Raw genomic sequence first — 26385 nt, forward strand, 5'->3', positions numbered from 1 at the left:
GGTAAACTATTAGAATGCAACACCAAATATTAATACCAAATACTCCCTCGTCTGGCTGATTGGTATACTGCTTTCTCTCTTTGTGGTGAAGGGAAGTGAGTGGAAAATGGGAGGTCAATTTGTTTGACTTGTGCAATTAGATGTCGCAACAGCAAGACACTCGCCTGTTTTTTATGACAATAATGGACAAATAAAAAGATGTAATATAACATGGTCTGATGTTATTTTACGATGAAAAATCCATCAACAGGCAAAATATAAAAATTCCACTTCCTTTTGAAGCATTTTTCAATCTTAAATGGAGGTGAAGGAGCCAATTCAAATCTTGCTCTATTGGCTTGGGCTGAACCTGCTCCAGAAATCTTCATGTTAGCTGCAATAAAAAAAAAAAAAAGCTTTATGATGGAAAAAACAAAAACTTTGATAGCAATGTGATCTAACGAGGACTCACTGGTATGAGAAGCACGTTCACTCCTTTCTGGCAACAAAATTTTAAAAACATCAACAAACAACATCCAAAGCCAAAAAAATAAATAAAAAACGCACGCGCGCAGTCGCGCAATGTCTCTCCCAGTAGTGAGATGATCCACCGGCTCCCAGAATTCCATTCCGCCTTTTACTTTGCCAGTGCGCTCTTCCGTCCCACAGAAGACTTCCCTGTGACTTGCAGAGAGTGCGTTCACTCAGCCCGCAACCACTTCACAGTGTCGAAGCGCACAGCCCAGCGCGCTCGTTTGGTGCTCATCGCCGAATGCACAAAGCCAAATCGGAGCGGCGGATCTCCACTCCTCCGTTTCGCACCTGTTGATGCACTTCCGACGGGTCACGGGACGCAGAGGAGACGTTCGATTTTGTCCCGGGAAGCAACACTCGGAGGGGGCGCAGGAGTCGCTCCAGTAAGGCGGGCAAGCAGGAGAGAAGGACCCTCTTGTTTCCACTTTCCCCAGCAGTTGCAGCCTGCGCTGGGTTGGAGGAAAATGGGCTCTTGGACCTATGGACTTTTATATTTGTTTCTCTCATGCCAGTTGGTTCATGTAAGTATTAAGCTTTGAGACTTTTATTACCTTGAAACTCTCCTATTAAAAGAGACAAACCTCTCTTATAAGGTCAAGGCAAAGCCATAAGTGCAACTTTTCTATCTCATGAATCAACTGATATTTCTACACGAATTTGGTGAATGGTGCCGCTCACATGTTAAGTGGGCTTGCATTCCAGATCCCAGTGCAGTATGTAAGGATGTCTTTTTAAAAGTGACAAACTAGGAGAGTCCGCTGGTGAGAAGCTGCTCTAAGTTTATCCACAGAAACAAGCTATTCATAGTCAGACCTGCATAGCCTTCTTGTCTCTGCGTCACCCAGCAAGCGCTTACACTTGCAGCAAAAGCCCAACATGTTAAAGCTGGCATAAAGACATTTCAACAAATCATGTGCTCTTACGTATTTGTCATTAGAGCTGTCATTAGTTGTCTGATTTAACAGTAGTACACTGACTGAAGACTCGTACCTATCTGTGAGCTCTTATAAAAGAGCCTTGATTGCAGTGACCCCCCCCCCCCCCCCCCCCCCCCCCGCCAGCACTTTGGAGATATTTGTTTTAGTGTCCTGGAGCTGTGATAGCTGAGATATCGGCCTCTTCAGTACTGATTTGATCTGAGGCGTGTTGAACGATGGGATGTAGCTGACATACGTCTTCCACCTGATGGATTTACACGTGATATTGTTCTGAAAATGTTTTTTTTTTTACCATCCAGCCTTTTAGTAGACATCAGGTAAAGGCCTCCGTTCTTGAACCGTAGCTTTGATTGAACACCAGGCCCGAACATACCAAAACCTAATTGAATTATCTGGAACTGCGAGCATCTGTTTCCTCTATGATGACTTTGAACTATAGCAGGAGTTCTATGATTCAATTAAGCACCAAGCACTTCTGGTGTTGCCACGAGCCCTCCTCCCAGCCTGCTGGAATGTTGGGGTCATGCACATCAGCACACCTAAAATCAAAGTCAGTGCAAATTCTCAATGGCCAAGGGTGTGTGTCACAAGTGTCAACAGTAGCCAGCAAAGTTTTCTGTGACGCAACAACTTTGGCTTGTTTAGGTTTGACTGTGACTTGCTTGTATCATCCCTCCCGTGGTCGCTGACACTGTTGGCTCTGTGTTGTCTCCAAGTTTAGAGTGACACAAGTGTCCCCTGACTTAATGGTGGGGGTGGGCTGGCTTGAATTCCTTTGACGGTATATCTTGCATGTGTGTCAGTGGTGTAAATGATTCTCGGCTGCGTAAGCTGACCACCTCATCCGCATAAAACTATTTCAACCTGACAATTTAATCTCTTGATTTATTTGGTCTGCAATATCCGACTCATTGAGGAGGCAGTCGGTGCTCTCTTTGTTGATTCAGACTACCTGGTGGTTAGTTGCCATTCAGAGTGGTTGAGGATTGCGAGCACAGCAGTGCAAACACCAACTGCACTCTATCGTTTGAACAGAAGGGGGGTACCCCCCCCCCCCCTTCACAGCAGACCCCTTCGGATAATTGCTTGAAGACTTGGTTCAGTAAACATTGCATTGTTGAGTTATAGCCACAGGAGAGAAGCCATCTTGGCTGGTGGCAAGAGGCTGCACTGAAGCGGCTCGCCACTCCTCAAGCAGTCTGGCGCTTGTGGGATGTTTGTTGTCGCCATCAAAGTGGGACTCGGTCCAGTGTGGAGCTCGGAGATGTGCTCTGATGATTCTGATGAGGTTCGTCAAGGTTCATTTAAACCCGAAATGAGACTCAATGATCATGCCAAATAAAGGTGGATTTTTTTTTCCTTCTCCTCTTTGCTTGGCAGTTGTTGTGAAAAGTACAAAAATTAAGCAGAAAATGTCAAAGTTTCAAAATGTTAATGCGTAACACATTAGCTTTCTTTGTAGTCACTTTTTTTGCATGTTGTTTTTCCCCTTCTCTTTAAAATTCAACTGTATATTACAATTCAACTTTTTATAGGTTTATTTTTTAAGGATTTCAGATGACGTGCCAAAAATATCTGCCCAGATCAATGTTGACTGATCAATTTAAGTGGATGAAACTCAAAATATTGAATATAGCATATTGATTTCATCTTATTTGGTTATGGCGCAGTTGGAAGAGTAACAGTGAACTTCAGGTGGCCTAACCCAGTCACAGTGGCCTCGACTGTTAATGATGTCGAACTCTACTCTGATAGTCAAGCCTGGCTTTTTGTGCATGCCACTGCATCCATGAAGGGCAAAACCGCAGACTCCACATCAGGCTGCGCCTCAGCTGTGCATGTGCCGACATGTGTGCACATACTCTCCGGCGCTTCTCATTCTCACTGGAGTCCCACTCTTTCCATTCACATCTCTGAACACAGTAGCACCTTTTTCCTTTAACTATATACAGTATGTAGTCTGTATGCTCAAGCGGTCAGCAAGTGTACCATGACAGAAGCGATTACATATTTTTATGTTTTAGCAATTGAATATTTATTCATTCATTCATTCATTCATTCATTCATTCATTCATTCATTTAGTCATCTGTTTATTTATTTAAACATTTTGCGTTCCTCATTTCATTCAGATTTATTTATTTATTTGTAATTTATAAATAAATTATAATAGAATATATTATAATTATTTATAAATACATAAATACATAAATAAATATATAGATACATTAATACATAAGTGAATAAATAAATACATAAATAAAACATCATGTTTGGTAGGTTTTGCTCTTTTATATTGTTGTATATATTGAGTTATATTGGACATGAGTCATGATCCTTATTTCAGAGTAATTTTCTTTTTTAACCTATACATTGAATGATTTCTTATTGTAATCACTTCAACAGTGTGCACGACAGTTTCCAACAAGCCAAGTTTTGAAATCTGCCCATTGGCTCCTAGTATCACCCTCATTCCTGTGTTATGAAGCTGCAGGTGCATTGAACCCTGTAGAGTTCATAGTCGGGTCACAGATGACTCGTGGACACCAGCAGCAATAAAAAGCAATAAAACTAGCTAATCATCAAAAAGTATTTGCGTGTGGCAAATCACATCTTGATGCATGGGTTTAGATTGTAAAATCCTACCCGATCCTTTGGAATTTGCTCTGACTCCACAGGAATGAGTCCTACAAATCCTGGTTTTTGTTCTTCCATAAGGGACCACCAGGCTTTTTCCAGGCATGCACTTCCAGGAGATCCATTGAAATGCTAAATTGAGTGTAATGCGGCCTTTGAAAAGCTTCAGTCGTCCACCATTGTCTTTTCTAAAGACCTACAGTATATGTGAAGCAACTTTGGCAGAGCTGCTGCATTGTCATCTGTGTTGTCTTCTGAGTTTTTCACTCGACTATGCTCCTGCTTAGAGCTGCTGCCCTTTTCTGTAAAGATGAAGCAGGATTGTGTTTCCCAAAAGAATGTCACTGCTCTTTGTTGTCAGTGGAGGCTTCCTCTTACTGTACAACATGTCTCTACCTGTGAATCTTCCCACCCGCGTGTCTCATTTGCTAAACCTTTGTCTGAGGGTCACGAATTGAAATCCACAGAAGAGTTTCACCAAGTCCATTTTTGCAGGTTTTAGCTCGTCATGTCTAATTAAAAAAAAAATGCAAATACAGGTGAACAGAATCTTAAGTGGCTCTTTGTTCTTCACACGTCCTCCAGGCTGCAGTTTCTTGAGTCTGAGCTGATGTTTCACCAGACATAATAAACCCTGTGCACTCTCCCTCTAAACACACGCTCAGTTTTTTTTTTTTTTTTAAATCTAGCAATTGTCATTCCCCTATATTAATTCACAACAGGTAAAAATGATTATCAAATCAATGAATCACATGACGCAATTCTAAAATATCATCATTTAGCCCACTCGGACCGAAACATTTGCGCTCATCTATTGTTCTGCCTACGATTCTTTGAAACCTTTGACCCATGCTGAGTCATCTTCCTGAAGAGGAAATGAAATCTGGTGTTGTCTGTCCGCCAGGAGGACCCTACTTCCCCAGAAAAAAGTTTATTCAGGCTTTCCTGTATGTAATTTTCCCCATCTAAATGGCGTATTAAGTTATTTGTAAAATCTCTCTCAGCTTCTTACGTTTTCAATTATTTTGTTTTTTCTACGATCTTAGACATTTTTGTTTGGGCGAAAAGAGGCTTTGTCATGGTAGTATTTTATTTTATTTTTTTAAGGAAAATGTAGCATGTAAATCCCCTTAGTGGTGAAGCATTTAACAAGATTAAAATCACAACTCTTTTGCAAGCTTCTGGAAATGATGACCACTAAGCATTCTGATCTCATTCAAACTCCCCAAGCTCTCACTGATTGCTATCAGTGTAAGGAAGCTTCCATCTTTTATCCCATCTCATTTTCAGTTATTCCAAATAAATCCAATGAGACGTTGCAAAGTGTCTCAAGCATACGTTCCAAGATTGCGAGTCAACTCGACACCTAGCGAGTCTGAGGCTGAAGGTCACACAATTAGTAAAGCAGACAAATAAATGTCCATAGTTTAGACTGAAATGGTTTCACCCATGTGGGAGCAAAGATGATCACTTCTGCCACTGCCACTAAGTACATATTATCCGTGCAGCTATCCATTTTGTATGTTTCTACGCCAGTTTCTTAACTACTTGGCCAATATTCTGCGCAATGTCGTTTTTTTTTTTTTTTAATATGTGAAACCAAATTAAATGGTATCATCAGATTACATTTCCACTTCCAGACAAAAAGCAATTATCTGGGGTTTCATCGAGATAACAATTGATCAAATGAATTTAATTAATCCCTCAGTAGGTAAATTAATATGAATATATGAATTGAATTATAAAAAGTTTAATTACGAGATTTTTTTGTTAGGAATGAAGACTTTGTGCAAAAACAATACTTCACCTTATATGTAGTGACTAGAAAGGGAGTGAGTGTAATTTAGTCTTCAATGCGAATGTCGCTCGTTGGCTGGACGTAGAGAAGCTAATTTCTTTTTTTTGCTTGCCACTTAAAAACAAGGCGCCGATTCCCAACTGCTATGGGGTGTGACTTTGTTGCCCAGCCCCCTCAATCTTTCCACAGTCCTCCTCTGGGGATCAATAAAAATAATAAAGTTTGCCTCATATTGTGTACATTTTGAGGCATGTCCCCCTGACCTCTCGTGGCTGCACGTTTCTACAGACTGGCAGGACTTTTATTGCTATACCCCCCAAAAAAGACTATAGTCGGTAAAAATGTGACAGGATGAAAAATAATAATAAAAAGAAAAAAAACAAAAACAAGAGCCAGTAATTTTTTCGGTGTTCATGACTCGGTGTGAGGTAATAGCTTTTGTTTGACTCCACTTTTGCTTTAGGTTGCTGTTTATAAACCTCTGTCAGTTCTGCAAGAGACAATCATGTTGACGTCAGCGCTGTTAGCCGCAATAGCGACTGATAGATTTGATGCATTGACGAATTTCACACTGCCATATACGGGGTCATATGTTACGAGACGGCCAATGTTTGCATTGTGCTGAATATGGGTAAGCTGTGTTGACGTCTCTCAATATAAATGGTGTTGGTCAGCACGTTTGTGTTGCTAATCAGTGATGTCATCTGCTAGTTTTGTACTTGAACTTTTGTGAGAAGGACTATGAGTCAGCCTGTGTAGTCACTTGAGAAGTTTTACTTTTTTTTTTTTTTTTTTAAATCAAGTCTCTGGTGACGCTGTACCACAGCGAAGGATCAAGTTGTGGGAACAGCAGCTGCTTTTCTTTAGTTATAATTGTTTGCTTAAATGTGAAGTCATTCTCACGTATTCTCGATTTTCTTTGAATGACAGAAAAGTCATATGTGATTCAAGGATTGACTATGCTCTTGATCGGGACAGTAAAGTTGTCGCTTTCCCTGCACTCATCTTCATGCCGGACACACCTCTGGCCAAGGCCGTCAGTTAAAACTTTAAAAGGGAGACTTAAATGTTGCTTTGCCTACACCGAATGTCTGTGTGATTTATGTGAGTAGTGGACTCTGCCAGGACCAAGAGGCCCTGCGTGTGTGTGTGTGGGGGACTTTGTATTGGATACGCGGGGTGGAGACGTGGGCACGCAGGAGGTGTAGCTAACTGTCAAGATATTCTGGCATAGAAGGAGGGGGAGAGCTCATGTCTATTTTTTCCATTTAGTTCCTGATTAACCCTCTCCGGCGGCTTGTCAACACTCTTGCACCCGTGGAACTCATCATTTCATCATGCTTGTGAGCTGCTTCTTTATTTTAGAGAAGTCTGGACTGCGTGTCATCATGGTTTGAAATACCAGTCCGAGATCATTTATAGATAGCTATCGATTTTGGATCTTCATCAGGCCTTGTTACCGCGTGTGAAGCTAGCAAATGAGTGCTCACAAACTGTCACGGAATTTATAGACCATTTATTTAGATTAGATCAAGATCATCTTTTCATAGACCATCATAAATCATTTATTATTAACGCCACGGGCTAGTTTCTAACACTAACATTATGAACTGTCTTGCAGGTGCAATGAAAAGCTAACCATTGTGTCATCGAAATGAAAAGCAAATAGTTTGCGCCGTCGTAACTTTGATGTTGAGCAAAAAAGGGTGAAGGTGCAAATTTTCTAGGTTGTGGTTCTATATAAATGACACCGACACAAAAATCATGATGAAATTATTTGGCATTCCATTGCGTGTAAAAGTAGACACAATTGTGGTATGGCGGCTTAATTCAACATCCTGTTGAATTGTTGCTGACTAAGCTATATTACACAGAGCAGCCAGGAAATTGGACACATTCACACTTTTTTTATTTTCTTTACCACCACTGATCCCCTTCTGTGTGGCATCACAAAAAGCAAAACCAAACATGAAAATCCTGCTCCTTGAACTATAATCTTGGGAGACTTGCAGGTTTTTACAAGACGTCATACACAACAGCTGTTCGACATCCTATTTTCAATCCCAAGTAGTAAGACCTCAGGAGAGTTCAACCTTCGAGCTGTTGAAGGCTTGTCTACTCTTTTCCTGCTGTAAGGTCTAACTAGCTTGTTCTGGCTTGTCTGCAAGCTCGACTTCTGAGAGATGTGCAGGAACATTTCTGTGCTTCATTGCTGATTAACCAAGCGCCTGTCGTCAGTGTGTTTTCACACAAGCACACCGAGTCCCCATGCCTGTAATTACGCTTTATTATAGAAGGAAACGGACCACTCACATCTGCGGCCAATGAAAGGGGAGATTTCTTCTTCTTCTTGCTCCTTTCTTGTATGCGTGCATCAAGTCCAGATGTCTTTGGAGGTGTGAGCGCACCTTCAAATTTTGAGAGTTATGAGGACAGGTGAAATTTACCTGTGAGGTGCATTTTTCCAAGGTTCTGTTTTTGGACCGTCTTTTGTTTATTGGCTTCTTTGGTTAGTTGGTGCAAAGCCAAGATCTCTTTTCAAGGCCTAGTTTTGCTTAAGTGGACCAAAACGTTGTACCCCCCCCCCCCCCCCCCCCCTCTCCTCTGTGGTGTTTTACTTCAAACATCTGTGTCTAGAAGAAAGTACGTCAAAGAAGCTCTTTCAAACACAGTCGTGTGATTTGGGAACACATGGCCGTGATTAACTTTGACCCGTAAAAAAGTGACGTGTAAAAATGCAATGAAATCTTTTGGACAATATTTGTTTGGTACATTGGATGACATACATTGTTATTATTATTATTTTTATTATCATATTTGTGAACTCCGCCAACTCCTGTCTTCATGGTTGACTTTAATATTCAGCCCCTGGGAATTTAATTACAATTGGTAAATGTTTGTTGTTAAAACATTCTTTTTTCTGAGATCACACAGACTGCACGCCTGTTTTTGTTAATTCTTATAAACCACACCAAAAGGTTTTCTTATCAGTACGTCTGATTAAAAATGCTACTCTTGCTCCAGGCCTAAAGTCTAGACAGGATGATTCACCAGGTGAGTAAATAAACTACAGTCACTCACTGACAATAAAAAAAAAACATCCATACATATAGATATATAGATATATGTATAGATATAGATTATAGATATATAGATATATGGATAGATATAGATTGTATAGATTTGTTTTTATTGTTTATTGCTTGAAGAATGTCATCAATGGTCAAAACAAGATTCACGGTTCAAATAGTAAAAAATAAACATGACACTCCTGAGCGCTCTACTACAATGGTTCCTATAAAAGTAAATGATGCAGAAAAGTCAAGGCTGTTTCCCACCGAGCCTCTTGTTGACCTTGGACAAAAGTGTGTATCTCCCAAGCAACAACATTTATACTGTAGCTATATCGCCATGTTGCTTGTCCAAAGTCTGCTTTCACTCTCTGGCTGTCTCGGATTTGTGCACTCATTTCAAAACATGGAGGCAGTAGAAGAGCAAAAAAAAAAAAAAACCCAAAAAGACGACTCAGACGAACATTCAACTGTTAAACAGGTGTCTGATCTTGTTAAAAAATTAGCAGCACGATTTTACCTGTAAATTCATAAAGTCTGTTCCTGTTCCATAAAATTTATGGAAAAATAAAAGAAAAGGTGTTAAAAAACAACAACCAAAGAATGTGTGCAATCCAAGAAATAACTGTATGTAAGTGTATTGCCCGTAACAACACAGATAAGCTTATCCTATTAAAGTTCCTGTTTTCAAAGCGGCCAAAAGAAAACGTGCTTTGCCGCTTGAGCAATCCCACCTTTGCATTACTGGGATTCCCGAGATCCGTCTTCTTGATCCAGCCGCCTGAAGATAAACCCAGTTTTTGCTAGTGTCCTGCCTCTTGATCCTTTGTCACAGGGTGACAGCGGCAATCTGAATGTAAAGGTTTTAAACCGTATGGAGAGTCTGTGCGCCAATCCCAGAGAGGCTAGTTGATGCTGACAAAGTGGGCACCTGATCCCCTCTCACATGCTGCAACCCAGTAATTGGCTTCAGGAATGTTCACGTTGCTCTGCTTTAGGGTAAATAGTAGTTAAAGCAGTAAAGCTCACTGACTTTTTTGGAGGGGGAGATGGTTAAGATTTGCCTTGATCCTGGGATTGAGGGAGGAATAAATGGCTTCCCTCACCAAACAAAGGAGAGACCTGCTGGGAAGTCCCCTTTTAGTCTGCATCTTAAGGGCACATCTCTACATCCCATCATTTTCTGTTTGTAGTCATGAGATGGTCTTTGCTACTGACTCATATCAAGGTGGCTCAATGGCACCATCAGACGTATGTCACATATGTGGCCCAAAAAGTTTTTTTTTTTTTTTAATTTCGGACAGAATTACATATATCATCTTGGCAGAAAGAGGATAATGTGATGACACAAGAAAAACAAACAAATTCAAAATGGTGAGCAGCAATTGGTTGCGCCTGTCATCACTTCTGTTTATTGGTGCTTGTCCAAACCCAACCTCAAATTGGAAGGTGGGGAAAGGGTTGCACATCACAGCAGCTTGATTTTTGGGAAAGCACGCTTAATGTGTATGAGCTATATCCCCTGCAAATATATTTAGACATGGATGTCGCCTCACTGGACGAACTCTTCCATTCGTGTTCTATTGCACATCCAGTCAGTCACGCTGCAGGTTATTTGGTGTAAGGGTGGAATAGCACCTGCAGATCCACAGCTCCTGAATAATATTTGTATCCCTCTTGAATTCCATCTCTGTTGACTGTGTTGATCTCCTGTCGAAATACGCATGGCTCTAAGAATTGACTTAGTCACCACTTCTTAACAGGCACATGATCCTAAGGGCTTTCATTTGAATGAAACCCAAGACAAACAAAGATGTAAGCTCCAGTGCAACATGCAGTGCCATGAAGAAATCCCACTTTCTCCTTTTTTTAAAAAAAAATATTTACCACCCTTGAAATGTTTCAAGTCATAAAGCCAATGTGACTGTCTCACAAAGACAATCCAAGTATTTTGTATTAAGTAGAAGTATTAAAATGCTAGATCCTCACAAAAAACGCACCCAAAGTGGTGTTTTCCATTATTCACTCATCTTGGAGCATTCCTGTTAATTCTTCCTCGACAAAGACCAGCCCCGCCCGATCCAAGATAATCACCTCACTTTGTGACATCACAATGTGAGGAACCACCCTCGTGGCATCTTACTTCTGGCAAGATAAAGAGCCACCAAAATAACTCATATTTCATAAGATATTAGATCCCCATTGTGTCAATGCTAATATATATATGTGTTTCCTTTGTTTACTCTGCTGTCTGCAGCCAAGTTGGCATTAAAAATGAGAATCTGTTCTGCGTAAATAAAGATTTCAGTATTAGTAAAGTAAATAGAAAATGAATATTCATAATATTTGCAAAGGGTCAAATAGACTTAGACCAACCAGTTTTGGTAAAACTAAAAGCAGTTTCATAGGCCACACCCAGGCTGTGACAAATCGGCAAAGTTTTGCTGAATGAAGAAATCACTTCAAATGGTTCAAAGTGAAAATAGAATACAAGATCTCAAAAAGAAACACGTACCCCAATCCAAAGAAATTTCATACAAAATAATCATCAAATTGACTAAAAATGTATGTTTATCAACCAGGAAAAGGTTATAAAGCATTTTCCAAGGCTTTCAGGCAGCAGCGAATCATGGTTAGAGAGCCATTACAGTGGGAATAGGAGTGGTTGGCCAACCAAATGTATTTCAAGCAACAACGACTCATTCTTGAGGTCACAAAGGAACCTACAACTACATCCAAACAGCTGCAAGCCTCACAGGCCACTCAATCTTAAGAAAAATGTCAAGTAAAATCATAGATTTGTTTTCTATAAGTCAAGTGAAGTGATTTCATTATTCAAGTGAATGTAGTAGAAGCATCACAATATCATACGTTTTATAATCAGATGAATGCAGATTTTTTTTTCTAGTGGGGCTGTATGAATGCTTTTTTTTTCGGTTCGGGGATGAATTCCAGGCAGCCTATTATTTCTTCTTCCCCATTCACACATTCAGCTGTCTCATCTTGTAGTGCTTCGCAAAAACACTTGAGGTACTTTCCATCGGGGGTTGTCAGTAAAGGATATCAAAGTGGTGCACAGCTGGCTTTGCCGATGTAGTCATTTTAAAATATAAATTACATATACATCTGAAGAGAATATTTTCATTCTTACTCTACTTTCATTGTTTTTGCTCTTTGCGAAGCTTCCAAAGTAAAGCGAGAAGGACTTTGATGTGCTTAAGATGGCGCCCTGGCATAACAGCAGGTTCTGTTGTGATGTTCTAAGTTTGAAGTGCATCTTGGGTTACAAAGCAAAATCTCAACATGCTGGAGTTGCTTTTGAGTTCCTAAAACATCACCATGGTAACCACACAAATCCTAGTTAATTAACTCAGTGTTTTTTGCGGTTTGTGTTAAAACCCGAATGAGTAAATTCTTGAACTTTCCCTCTCTTTGGTAAATAAATCTGTGGGGGACGAAGGTTTTTCCATGGTCTATTTTATTGATAGAGGTCAAATTAGGGAAAAACTTGGTTCCTTTTTGCAATCAAGCTTGCGTAAGCTGTGTACTCGAGTATGGGTTTATTCAGCCAACTTTCCCATACACTTGAGAGATGAGCTAATGGAGTGCACAGGGGGGCCATGAGCAAGTTCTGGCCTGCCATTATGTTGGACAGCATGAGTGAAGCCAAGTCAACAGGTGGTGTCCAATTATTTGGTCCTGAGGCAGGAATGAAGAGTGAGAAATAAAGGGAAGAGGGCGAGTCAAAACCGTGGGGGGGGGGGGGGGGAAACCAGTGCGGCAACGACAGCTCTCCTCTCCAAAATCAGACAAGTTGATGTGGTTTTAAAACATACCAAAAGTTAAGAACAATTCCCAGTTGCAGTTTAGCTTGTCCTTTCCTCCAGTTAGGGGTGTCAACATTTGTATACTTTTACATCCTGTAAAAACTGTTGCCAATTGAAGTAGCTTCCCCTCATTCCTTTGAAATTTAGCGCGAGCCAAGCTCAGCACACGCAAATTACGTTTATAAGGAACTGCGAGATCCTCATTTGCCGGGAATGTTAGGTTGGCTGCTGAGAAGCCTTTCACCCCCAATTGTGCATCTGTGACTCAGTCGTAGCTGATGCTCTGGAATGATATTGGATCCAAGATGGCTGATGTAGCTTCGGGTGAAAGCGCTTAACCACATTACGTCATCATAAGCTAATTTCGGGCACTGTGGTGTCGCTTCTTTGCAGTGAGTGTTTTTATGGCGTATCTTTCCGTTATAAATAAGCAGGCCTCAGATGGCCACGTTGGCACTGATATGCCCTTCCAAGTGGCCGCCAGTCGCCGTAGCACACTGGCCAGCTGTCGTCTGGGGCAATTGGAGCTTCTCTCTGACTCCCTGACTTCCCTGCAAGCCGCTTTCAAAAATGTTTGCGGAAACACTCACTAAATATCTTACATTGCTTTCAAACCCTTTTATGTTTTATGCAAGTCAAATACAAAAGAATTTTTATTATTTTGACTTGTTTTTCCTCATGAGTCTTAACATAAATGAACATATTTTTTCACTTCACACGAGTTGGCCTGGCCCCCACAGACCTATTAAATGTGAATGTGCTCATTCCTGACCGGAACGGACATCTGATAAGTGTGTGCCTCTTCAGCTGGTGTCTTTCATTTCATGTCCATGTTGTGTGTTAAATATTAGCGTCTTTGGGAGGTCTCTAGTTCACAGCTTGTGAGGACTAGGGCAAGAGGTGTCAACTGGGCTTGATAACATTTGGGTATGATGTGATGTGCCTCCCACGGTAGCAACAAATGTCTGTATTAAAACGTCCATAAAATGGTCTAAAAAAAAAAAAACTACGTAGAAAGCTTGCTTCTAAAACATTCGAGCCTGATAAAGTTCCCTCTTAAAGACTTGTCTACATTTGAGCAAGTGCCCAAGTAAAAGCTTTTGAAATGAATTAATCTCAAGTTAAATTGGAGCTTTTGTTTGGGAGGGGGCGGGGGGCATCATTCCTTCCCATATTTGGCAAAGACGTGTCCGCACAGGCTGGACGCTTCATTCAACAAGCGTCCATGTGTGCTGCAGGCTCCGCTCGCTTGACTTCTATTTAGACAGCCTGGTTAAGGTGCAAATGTTTTTCGACATGACAAAAATTGTTCAGCTGTTGTTCCGGTAGCCAAAAAGCCATATCATCCGTGAAAAGTTGATAGGCAGCTTGACAAGATGGTGGCACACCAGACATCCACACTTCTCAGTTACATGCGACATGCTTCAGGAATGCCGGCACGCCATTTTTTTTTTTTTTTTTTTAATTGTGTTTCTCAGAATTTTCTAGGGCTGTTCAGTTATGGATAAATCATAATCATGATTATTTTGTTCAATATTGAAATGACAATTATTTTCATTGGAACGGCATTTATTGAACATGTTTGGAACTGTATTTATTGAACATGTTTAAATTAAAAAAACACACTCTCTTGTTAAATATTCCCTGGATTTCTACTCACGCAGGGGCGTAGTGGTTGAATTGCAAATGCGCATCTCAGAACGGAAACACCAAATAATCTTTTTTTCTTGATTATATGAATTTTGAGATCATCTGGAGCCAAAATTGTAATCTGATTAAAATTCGATTAATTGAGCATATTTCCACCAATGCGTAGATAAACAGTTTACGGCTGTTATGTGAACTGCCGCTGCAAAATGTTTTGTGTCTCTGAAGGGCATTAGTTCCTCTATGAACAAATTTGCCCAAAAGTGAGAAAGCTCAAGTATGAACCTGACTTTTATGTTGTGTGGGAGACTGACTTGAGGACCGTGAAGAATAAAAACCACCATTCTTCAGTCTTTGCAATGTCCCCCCCCTCCAACCCCTTTTTTGTTGCGCCCATCCTGTTAGTCATGGAACCTTCTGGGAAGACAATCCCCGCACCTGTCAAAGAGTGTTTGTTGAATGAAGAACTTCTTTCCATTTCCTCCCTGTCCAATCACTTTAGATTAAACCCTGTAGAAATGTCAAAAGAGCTACACGGCGCTTTGGGACCTCACTCATCAGGCCTTTCATGCAGCAGGGGCCCAAGGTTGGAGTTTTAGTGTCGTGAGTGGCAGTTTGTCAGCTCACTCGCCATTCCAGGCGCACAAAGCCGTTCTGTTGCGCCACGCTTTGAAAATCCTCTTCAATGTACACGTACAGTCAAGCACAGAAAAATCTCTGCGGCTGTCATTTTCCAGCACTGTATTTAGAACTAGCTTGACAAACGCCAATATATTTCAACCGTCTTAACTATGCCAACAATGGAAATGTGTCAGGAATAAGGGTGCTTAGTTTCTGCGGCTCAGGTCTCACTGGTGCCCGGCGCTGCACGGTGGGCCTCAGCCTTCTCTCAGTGGCAAGCTTGCATGCGCTTTACATTCCATTCATGTCCATTGCGTGTTGCTACATCGAGTCTCAGCACAGGTACTTGCTTTTAAGGAGTGAGAGCATAAAAAAAAGAGCTCATGGAGGAGTAGAAGCTTGAAGAGATTAGCGAGGGGGAGGTTCTGTTGACTGCCTGCATTAACGCTGGAGTTTGTTATTTCCATCTATGGTCACATGCTAATTCTTGATCACAAATTGACGTTGCCTTTTATGTTTCCCACAGTTTGTCTTGCAGCTGCATCAGCAGCCTTATTTATTCACAGCTGGGAAATTTAAAGTTCCCTGAAGAGTTATTATCATGCTGTGTAGGAAATCACCATTAGGCCATTAACTGGAAATCTAAAATACAATCAACTCAATAATCGACAGTTATTTTGATTAGTGATTGTTTAGAGCCGTTACTGAACTTAAAATGTCCCAAATCGTCAGATTTCAGCCTCTCAAGTCATTTGCAAGCATCTTGTTTTTCTTCATTATACAAAGATCAACATCTCCCCTTCTTTTCTGACTTGGCATGAATAAATCACAATCAATGGAAAAGAATAGATGTCATCTTGATGAATTTGGAAAATAATCATTATTTACGGCTCTAGTCAGAGAAACTTGCAATTGCCATGTTGTTAAACTTTGAGCAGCCTTGGAAGTGAAAATCAAGCTTGTACAAAACATAAATTGTCACCCAGAATACTTGAACAGGTGCAAATATTATTAGAGTATTAGAGTCATTATTTTAGGTTCTCGATCAGGACTTAGCGTCACCAGATGATACCCGAGGCCAAAAGAGCGGGATGTACGACAAGATCTTACTGATGGTTGACTGGTTAGCACCACTGAAAGGAATTTGTTTAGTCAGCGGTTTCCTTTTGAAAATGCCCCGGGATTGTTGTTATAAGGGTGTTCAGTCAGGGGAGAGAGGATTTGGAGGGGATGGATTGAGTTATTTATTATCTGGAGCCATTTAAAGGGGAAAACTAGCATGACGGACTTGGGTGGAAATAGGAACTGGCGGGCCGTGCCAGCTGTAAATGCCAACCGTGTCATCCTGCCAGAGTCGTATCGAAACGTCTAAGCCTGCGTCTGAGCAGCTCGGGAAAAGCAGAAGCACTCGAGCAGGGCTGCGCTCCATCAAGATGATCAGATAGCAGGACGTCTGGCTCACTTTAAGTCTCCTCACTCAAATCGTGTAGATACATCTGATAGATTCAAGACAAGGCCTTTTATTCATTGACCTTGGCGAGGATTACGATGTATATGTCCGTACAGGTTTCAGCCAGACTCGGGAGTTATTGTGAAAATAAAAAGAATATAGCTTATAAAGGACAGCCAACCTAAGATGAACTTTGAATCGTCTTGTTGATTTTAAGGTGAACGCTCGGGTGTGAATAAAGGCGTGGAGTCTCCCAAGGAAACGAAGAAAATTCATTGTTTGACATTTAGTGGGTCATATCTGTATTGTTAAGTGCCAGGGTCATGAACTTTTATTTGCGTGTGAAGCCCTCAAAGAGATAACAAATGTTGAAAGTAAACATGTCAGAATGCTTTGTTTCCTGCCGCAGCCTTTGTTTTTTCTCCACCCTTTCAGGGTCCACACATAATACTGGGCGTAACCCTGTTCCGTGAAGACTTCAACCTCCATAAATCTTTCTTCGTGAAGACTTCAACCTCTATAAAGCTTTCTGTGTTTGCCTCAGGTGACACAGGCCTCCAAGGTGTGGGGAGAAGTTCCTCTGCCAGATGACTCAGTGGAGCAGAAGGATGTCCAGGCGGCACCGAGCTTACTGGGCGACGATGAAGATTTTGTCGCTGATGAAGCTTCTGGAGGTTGGCAGTTGCCACTAAACACTTTTGTATTTTGCTTTTAGCGCTCTGCTCAAAACTGAAGAATTTTTATGTCTGTCTCCATAGATCTGCCCAGTGGGGAAGATGATGGAAGTGCACCATGGCCTCCAGTCTCAGAGAGTACAAGTAAGAGAGCAGAAACTGCGTATTGTGTGTGACTCCTATTCGAGTTCCCATATATGTGTGTATCTGTGCATGTGTGCCATGACATGCTCACATCCTGCTTCAAGCTGCCAGCCAGGTCAAAACAAGACGCTTTTGCTTTGACTGGGAGATCTAGACATCTCCACTTTCATCCTCTTACCCAGCAATAGAGATGGCAGTACTGCAAGATCTTCAAGATCTTTCAAAGGCATTGCCTGCAGTGCCCTTTTCGGCTTCTGTATCTTTTTTTTTTTTTTTTCATTGGACTGAATAATGACACATTAGATCATTTCCATCAAACTCAAGGCCCGAGGGCCAGATATGGCCCACCAGATGATTTTATGTGGCCCGCAAAGACAAACTGTGCCAACTTCATAAATCGTTTAATCGTATACCATTTATAAGGTGTTGACAGTCATAATGGCCCACTGAAGGAACCTATGACTACGATGCGGCCCGTAACAAAAATGAGTTTGACACCTCTGCATTAGATCCTCATTAACCCAGTTACAAATATATTGTTGTAGTTGTAATCTAATCCGATTGCGCCCCAGGTTACACCATTTAGCCTTTTCTCGAAAACTAATTAAACATGGACCCTTGACTAAGGACACTGCTGTTGACCGTAAGTTTTCGATGAGGCAGGCGCATGCCGTATTTAGATCTAAGGACAGTGGTAGGAAGGAAATTTGGCTTCCTGCGTTGAATGCTGAAAGCTTTGAGTGTCTCTGTCCGGTTGGCATCTCAGACTCAAGACTTCCTTTCCGTTATACTGCATTCATGCAAGAGTATGGTGACACTGTTGTTCTCATTTGACCTCCTGTTTCCTGTTATGTTATTCACTTGTATGGTGTGGGATTCCCAGCTTCATCCATCCCTGACACAAGCAGTGACCATCTGGCGTGCACGTTGACGAGACGGTGTTATTTTAACTTTATTTTTATTCCGCCATTGTTATCCATGTCCGGTGGCACGGTGACATCGGTTAGCATGTCCGCCTCACAGTACTGAGGTGCAGGTTATGATCCCGTCTCTGGCTTTCCTGTGTGGAGTTTGCATGTTCTCCCCTTGCCTGCGTGGGTTTCCTCTGGGTACTCCGGTTTCCTTACACATTCCAAAGACATGCATGGTAGACCAATTGAGGACTCCAAATTGTCTGTAGGAGTGAGGGTGACTGTGAATGGATTTTTGTCAATATGTGCCCTGGTATTGAGTGTGATTGTGAATGGATTTTCGTCGAAATGTGACCTGTGATTGGCTGGCAACCAGTTCAGGGTGTCCCCCGCCTAGTACCTGATGACTGCTGGGATAGGCTCCCATGAGGATAAGCTGTTCAGAAAATTCCCACTGCATTGGAGAGGCACTACCTTTCATTTAGAAAGCAATGAAACAAAGGTTACCATTCATAACAGGGTGTGGGGCTGCTTGGGTTACGTTCTTCCCACTGATGTTTCCATTATCGTGGGTGTTAATAAAAATAATATCAAAGGCAATAGAGACAATGTCTCATCATTAAGGAAGCCGGTTGTACTTCCTCTGGTAACCATGAAGAACTGCATGGCATGATTGTCCAACTCTTTTGAGTCAGGCCTGTGCTAATCTCATCAGTAAAAAAAAAGTATACAGTATACAAATAAAGTAGTTTCCCCCACCACCCAACCCCACCCCAAAAAAAATACACCTTGACAAATCCAATCCACTTAATCCCAATTAGAAATAACTATTACCAAATTACTTCTATTTTGTAGTGCAACTCTTGCCAATACTGCATGTTACATTTCAACTGTCAAGAAATGTAATCCACAGTAGTGTACTCCTAATAGGTTCCAACTTTCACATTGCATCTGTGCCTAACAGTCAAGCTGGGAAAAAGATACGGGGGGAAAAATCCGCATCGAATGGTCAGAGGCTAATGATTCCATGTTGTGGACAAGACACTGTCGACAGCCGCAGTTTTCTAGTTACAGTTGTTGAAATATAACTTTGCTCTCCATGCCTGTTGGGTCATTATGCAGAGGGATGAGCGCTGGCAGCTGTGGTTATTTTCAAGCTCTTTGTTTGTTTGGCCACTGCGGGCCCTCCAGAGGGGCTCATGAGAGCAAAAGATAAATGTGTGAGGGGGGGACTGAGAGTACAGCATTGTCTTAAGATCATAATCCGATAATTTGGTTTTGTTTATGGCACCAGCACATGCCTTGTATTACTGTTGTTTGACGAACAGTTGTTTAATTATGTAACATGCACTTGGGGTCGACATTTAGGTTGATGAGGATCACATGATGGCATTAAACCCGCTGATGAACCACTATTGTTACAAACACAAAAGTGTTGCCTTGGAGAACTGACCTGCACCGCTCCTCCTAAGGACAGTGATTAAGTGTTTCACTGACAGAAACTGTGTCACTCGCATTTTTTTTTTAATCACATTTCGTTATATATGCCACAGAGGTAATGAGGTTCGTTTGTTTATCAACCTTTCCTTATCTTTATAATCATCCGAGAATCTTGGAGAGGAGATCGTATGTGTTAAAACAACAAAGCAAATACTCCATGTGAATTTGAATTCTCCATGACATGGTTTAGGAGAGCTTATTTGTGTAATTCTCCCAGATGATCAGCAGCTTCCTGGCCAGCAACTGGAGTGTGCATATCAGGAACAGAATTCCTCTCTTGGGGATCATACCTCCAAATGGCAGCCGTGAAAAAGAACATGATTGGTTGTGTGGGTGTGTCCATCCTGCAACTGCAAGAACACGTCAAGGGAGTTTCCCTAAAACCCAAAGATGACCTAAACAGATGTTGGTTCTCTTTCGTCAAGGTCACTCTCACCTCTAGTCACTCCTGTACTCCCTTTAACCTTGATTTACTTTCAAATCTGCACTTGGGTTCAGTGTGGTCATAGGTGAGTTGTTGAGGCATATTCCTGCCATTGCACATTGACTCATACTTCAAATAGAGGTTTTGGAGACCTGAGCTTCTAATAAGAGTTACTCAGCCAATGACCATAATAGTACTAAAACCAGGGCAGAGAGTAAAATGCAAGTAATGTGAAGCCATGACCTTCCTCTCTCTTGGACTTGCCCCCATCCTGACCAGGATCAGAGCAGGGTTTCAACCCTGAGCGCAGTGGATACTCCTTCGGGTTTAATTGGCTTGGCTGAGCATGGGCGACTTCAAATAGAGAAGGGCACGTTTTATGTCAAATGTTTCCTGGCTGCCTTTCAAGCCTTAGTTATTCTTACATAAAAGCTGTTTACTCATTTTAGCCCAGTAAACATTATCAGCGAACAGTGGGATGAAGAAGGCAAAAAAGGACTTGATGCTAACTTTTTTCCTCAAGGGTACTGTAGAGAAGTAACTCAAGCCACATTTGAGTTGAAACATCTGGATGCAAAACAATCACTTGATTGTGAGGTGAAGGACCGTTTGAGTGTTACAGTTTATAGAGTGGATTCATACCAAATCTGGGTTGGACTTAAAGAGTAAACTTTTTGCACAAAGAATCGTGTCTTCTGCAGCAGTCTCATTGACATTTTAATGCCGTAAGCTATAGCTCCATCCAAAGCGGTGGAAAATGAGTCATCATAAATCACAAGTGACATGGCTACTGGTGCCAGGACAAGTAGGGCTTAACTTTTTGCAAAATGATGATTGTAGCGAGGCTCAGTTATTTCCATGTAGCGAGGCAAAACAGGAAGCGGCTCCTCCCGGCATCAGCGTGGGTGCGTCTCAGACAACAGAAATGTGAAGGGCAGTGTTGGCATGTCTGGTTTGGAGGATATCCTCTTTGGGTTGGACCAAAGACTTGTCTTCTCTAAGGGGGTGCCCTCTGGCACTTGCGTCCTTGATGCCTTCATGTCACCAGACTTGCTTCCAGATAAGTCACTCATCAAGCTCACAGCATCCTTTGTTCCCCCTGACATGATCTGAACCAATCAAAAAAGAAACACAAGCTGATGACTCCACTTTGTAAAATTGTGTTTACGTTTCTATGCGGAGGTCAAATGTCAAACCAGTAAAGGTTCATCGCCACTTTTCCATCAAATGCATTTTCATACACAACAACTTCAGGATATAGGAATACCCCATATAAAAATAAACCTGAATAATTTTGGGCAAGTCAAGGTCAAAGGGAGGATGATAAGGTATATAATCGACAGTAGTCGCAATCAGTTCTGTATTTCTCTTTGTCAAAGCACTACTTTTAAGCCATAAGGTTACTCATGAGGTCAAAATTTCACTTATGTCACTGACACACTTTTGCCTGCCTGATTTCTGTTATTTTACGTGTTGAAGTCATGTGTTGTGTTTCATGTACTTGCCTCATGAAACTTTTCTCTGTGTACATATCTTGATACGTCTAATTATAACTTTCTATTTGTTTCCTTCTTACTTCTACTGTCTAACCTCTCTGCCCTTGCTTGGCTAACACCATCCTTCTCAATATGTGGCTTTTGTTGGATGACCCTTGACATGTTGGTTCCCCTTTTTGTGTGCCACTTTATCTCCTGGTGTTTCTTGCTCCTTTTGTTTCTCGCCTCACATTGCTTACTATAGAGTACTCGTTGGACTCTTCCTATGTGGTGAACATAAAGAGCGCAGTCGAGCCACCCTTAAGTAAGTCTCCCAAATGTCAATTCCTTCTTTACGTGTGATCCGGAAACAATCTTTCCTGCTATCTGCTATGCTTAATTGCACACTTTTCTAAAGGCACCCCCTAGAAAACATTCCAAGACTCATCTTTAACAAGCCATGATTGTGTTGAGTGACTGTGTTTTTCCAGTGTTGTTCAATGTCAGTGGAAAAACGATGAGCATGTTCTGGAAAGTAATACTGACAAGAGGATGACAGCACAAACGTCTTTGTTGCGGGATTGCATAATTGCACGTCGTATTGGATAGTCAACGCTAAAACCGCATTTTAGACTTCAAGGTGCTATTTCACAGTGTAATGTAACATTTTTCAGAGACAAATGTCAGTGTCTGGGACCTCTGTCACAAACTCAAGTTGATACATTTGCATCTGACAGAACAATAAAATTAAAAGTGAGACAGAAGAGAATAAATCTCGCATGACCAAAGCCAGCCAATCTCATAGAGATAACTTAAGCAGCTTCTTCTTGCTCAGTTTCCACAAGAAAAACACTTTTTCACTTGAGGACGCTTATGAGTTGACCCACTGTTTTAGGTCCTAAGTACAGTAATTTGTCATACAATATTCTATTGTTCTACTTACTTGATTGGGGCTTTAGTGCAATTTTAAGGCTGGAGCTAACATGTCTGACAGGGAACTTCTTCTAAACCATCTACTCGAAAGGCTTTTTTATGTTGTAGACCTACTATATACTGTACATTAAAATGTCCGGATCATTTTTTTCTTCATTACAAAATGTGTAGCCTATGAATACTATATATAATACTGTATAATATAATACTATATATACTTGGTAAATGATTCTGAATGGAATGCAGCCTACTATCCTCTTCCAGCTTGGCTGGTTCTGGGCCACTGCCGTAGGCACGGGCTTGAGGGTTGAAGGTCAAGCCCAATGCGGTTGGGCATTAAAGGCCAGGCCAGCCTCATCGCTCAATCAAGTCTTTGTCTTTAGGCTTTTCTGCGCTGCATGGCGGGGGCCCAAGGCACAATGCAGCCACAGTTCTGCCAGTAGGTTTAATCGCCAAATACATTTTTGGATCAAGAGTGCTGGATATATTTTCACAGACACTTTTTTTTAAAATCCATGTCTGCACTGAAACTCTGTTTTGTCACATTTGATAGTAGTGCTGCCTTTGAGGATTTCCCCTACTAGAACCTGTGAGTGACATCTCGGAGAATTGGTCTTGTTTGTTCGGAGCACTGTCATCAAAAGATCTCAAGCGGCGGCAATACCATACTCACTAGGCCATAGAAGTTAGGCCAGAGCAAACTCAGAGCTAGCAGGGAGCCGATCTGGCGTCGAGTGCCCACTCAATTGATGCGATTAGAGCGGGTCAAATGAAGCGCTTTGATGAGGAACTTTGATGTTGCCTGTCTTCTGTTTCCACATTCAGGCAATTCAACAATTATTCACCTTCAGTTCAACAGAAACAGTGTGCACATCAAGAGCGTCGGCACCCTGCCAGGCTGCACTCAAGCCTGAACTTATCAGTTATGAAGACACTCCACAGTAGTACTATAACAACATTACAGTAAATTACTTTTATACATGTAGGTCATATACAACAAATTAACAATTATTAAGTGTGATTCTGATCAAGACTGAATGAATAAAATACCAACTGTTTGATGCAGTTCGATTTCTTTGTAGCTGCATCAAATCAAACTTGAATTCATGAATACAGAACTAATTCACTGACTGCTGCATAGAACCGTCTCAGCAGCTCCAGGTCCCGTGGTAGGCCAGACTTCCTCAGGGGTCACAAGAAATAGAGCCTCCGCTGAAAACCCAAAGCAGGGATCCCGTGTTGCTCTTCAGGTGGTCCAATGTTTAAAGGACTTCAGGAGCATGTGTCAGAACTACAAGCCTGTAGTCAGTCATTCGTCAAATGAAGGGTTTCTTAGGGCACATTTGAAAATGTCTTTAATGTGCGCTTTTATAGACACTGCTCAATTTACTATCAGTTAAACAAAACCGTTTTCTCATTCATAAAGCATGTTTTTCGTGCCCCCTTGAACAAGGGAGCGAGCCAAAGTTGGGGCAGTAGAGCAAAAGTCAGAGTCTCAATGGGAATTTAAATAGGCAGAAGTCCAAACATTAGCTTTTGCGTCGTGCATGGCAAGTAGCACGAGGCTGCAAGAAACAGTTCAAATATTGACTTCCTTCCCGAATTTCAAATGCAGTCCGATTGAGGTCGGCAGACTCCTCCGAGCAAAGCGTTGGCAGCAATGTGACATTGTCAACACATCCAGCATGTTATAATTTCACAGTTATATTTGAGACTATGGTTTAAGAACACGGCTGTCAAAGCATGCGGCCGTGTGTAGCTACATCGCAGCTAGCGGTTTGAGTAAAAACCCAACCGCAATTGAGATATGAAAATAGATCCCATAAATGGAACGTGGCACTCGTTTAAGCTTCAGGCGGCCCGTCGGTTTGTGCTGTTAAATTTAACCACAAGCTTTCTTAAGGGAATGGACCATATTAACTTTAGTGGGTTTTAGCACTTATGGAAGCATGGAATGATGCTCAGAAGTTCCAAATGGTGTTTTAGAAGCCAGTCAGGCTGGCTTTAGTCTGGTTTAACTGACAGAGTCTTATTCACACTCTCTGAATCCAGTTTATTACAGAGCTCTTGTCAACTTCACCGACTCCATCGTCTACAACCCAGAGCTGGAGGACATCTTCTCACCAGCCTTTAATGAGATCTCAGAAGCCGTGGTGGACACCGTATGTCTTCATTAGTTGTGCAACCTTAAAAATCACGTGTGGGTTATTTAAACCTTTGCTGATTCTATTTGTATGTTCTTGCCTTCACAGTTGGAGTCAGAGTACAACAGGATTCCAGGTGTCCAGACAGTCAGCGTGGTCCTCATTAAGTATGCATTCCGATGCTTTAAATCAACTTTTATGGCAGTTTGAGTAGAGTCCCCGCAGCTGACTGCTGTTGGTCCGACATACATAAATCCTTGCGACTGTAAAGAGGAATTCCTTTAGTGCAGCGCTTTTCTGTGTCAGCATTAGCAGGCCACCAACTACTATATCGTCTCACGTACCTTTCTTGTTCCGACAGGAAGATCATCAGAGAGTATGGCACTGATGTATTTGTGGAACTGGACGTGGGCTCGGACTACAACAGCAACAGCGAACAGATCCGGAGTGTCCTATACAGCGTCGTGCAGAATGGGGCAATTGCCTCCTATGTCACATCGGTGGAAGGCTTTCAGTTCAGAGAGCTTGGAGAAGGTAAGGACCATGTGCTGGAGTCACTAGATGCAGTCTTTCACAAGGGGTTGGAGTTTAAAATCCACCACAGCAGTAGGGCAGGGCTGTTAATGTTTCCTTTTGGTTTCTAGTTCGCCCTCTGCCCTCAGTGGAACCTTTAGCGGTGCCAGGTTTGTACTGTGCATGGTGAATGAGCTGACTGTGCCATAGAAGCTGTAGGATGGCTGTGTGTAGTGGCTTAAGGAGGAAACGTGCAAATTTATCTATCATGAGGTCCGAAAGAATGTTTTGCATGGAGCACCAATAGAAAATCAAAATGCACAGAAAAAAAAATCAGCACATCTGCATGGCATGACTTCCATTAAGAATGCATAATTGATCTATTGACCGACACTGCTCAAAAGAGTTTGGGACATTCAGTTTTAGGGTGGAATTTCAGGATGAACTCAAAATGCATCTAAAAGGTAGTTGTAATTTACCCAAACAAATACATTTGATAGATATCTTGACCACAACAAACGCTACTGACAGAGTAGACTTGGCAGAAGCTGAGAACCGATAAAAAATGCCTCGCTGTTACACGGAAGGAATATTCCCTAAATTAAAAATCGATTGATTGTGTTGCTGTGAACGTAATGCCGTTGGCTGCTTTATTTATGACGTAATGCTTTGGTTGTCCTCAAAGAGTTGCCTTGCATGTTGACCCTTCACCACATCCTTCCTCCTTATATTCATCTTTCTTAGTAATCCCTGGCATCAGATCGTGCATGCCGGACGAGCACAGGTGTGGTGACGGGACTTGCATCCTGTTGGAATACCTGTGTGACAATCGACCAGATTGCCGTGATATGAGCGATGAGAACGATTGCGGTGAGTCGCTTCGGCTTGTAACGTGGTCCGATGATTCGTGCACTGCGAAACCGTCACCGTTGCTAAGTTTAACCGGAAAACTGTTGCAGATGTAAGACGACCTTTTGCAACCACCCCTGCCCCTGCCACCACAACCGCCGTGGTTAAACCTCCGCAGCCACCCGTCATTCCGGGATTCTGTCGAGCGGATCAAGCAAAATGCCAGAGCGGAGAATGTATCCCTCGAGACTACATCTGCGACGGGGAAAGAGACTGCTTGGACGGAAGTGACGAATCCCAATGCGGTAAGTCATACAA

At 41.8% G+C, this 26385-nt stretch overlaps 1 protein-coding gene across 9 annotated transcripts in view; it reads left to right on the plus strand.

Annotated features, from left to right (window-relative positions):
- Positions 1 to 562: 562 nt before the first annotated feature.
- Positions 563 to 26385, plus strand: part of hspg2 (heparan sulfate proteoglycan 2) — a 62838-nt gene continuing 37015 nt past the window's right edge. For 4 of the 9 annotated variants that reach the window (XM_085906390.1, XM_085906398.1, XM_085906423.1 and 1 more), the window contains exons 1-9: positions 563 to 1034; positions 17045 to 17174; positions 17259 to 17318; positions 24614 to 24723; positions 24814 to 24872; positions 25067 to 25239; positions 25350 to 25388; positions 25963 to 26088; positions 26178 to 26372. In XM_085906390.1, coding sequence (XP_085762516.1) covers positions 582 to 1034; positions 17045 to 17174; positions 17259 to 17318; positions 24614 to 24723; positions 24814 to 24872; positions 25067 to 25239; positions 25350 to 25388; positions 25963 to 26088; positions 26178 to 26372 — 1345 coding nt within the window. In that variant the 5' untranslated portion in view covers positions 563 to 581. The remainder of the gene's footprint in view (positions 1035 to 17044; positions 17175 to 17258; positions 17319 to 24613; positions 24724 to 24813; positions 24873 to 25066; positions 25240 to 25349; positions 25389 to 25962; positions 26089 to 26177; positions 26373 to 26385) is intronic. The other 5 variants (XM_085906414.1, XM_085906431.1, XM_085906406.1 and 2 more) reach the window with 3 other exon arrangements.

Source organism: Syngnathus leptorhynchus, chromosome 1, assembly GCF_054491065.1.
Source record: "Syngnathus leptorhynchus isolate UIUO chromosome 1, UIUO_Slep, whole genome shotgun sequence".
NCBI classification, from domain to species: domain Eukaryota; kingdom Metazoa; phylum Chordata; class Actinopteri; order Syngnathiformes; family Syngnathidae; genus Syngnathus; species Syngnathus leptorhynchus.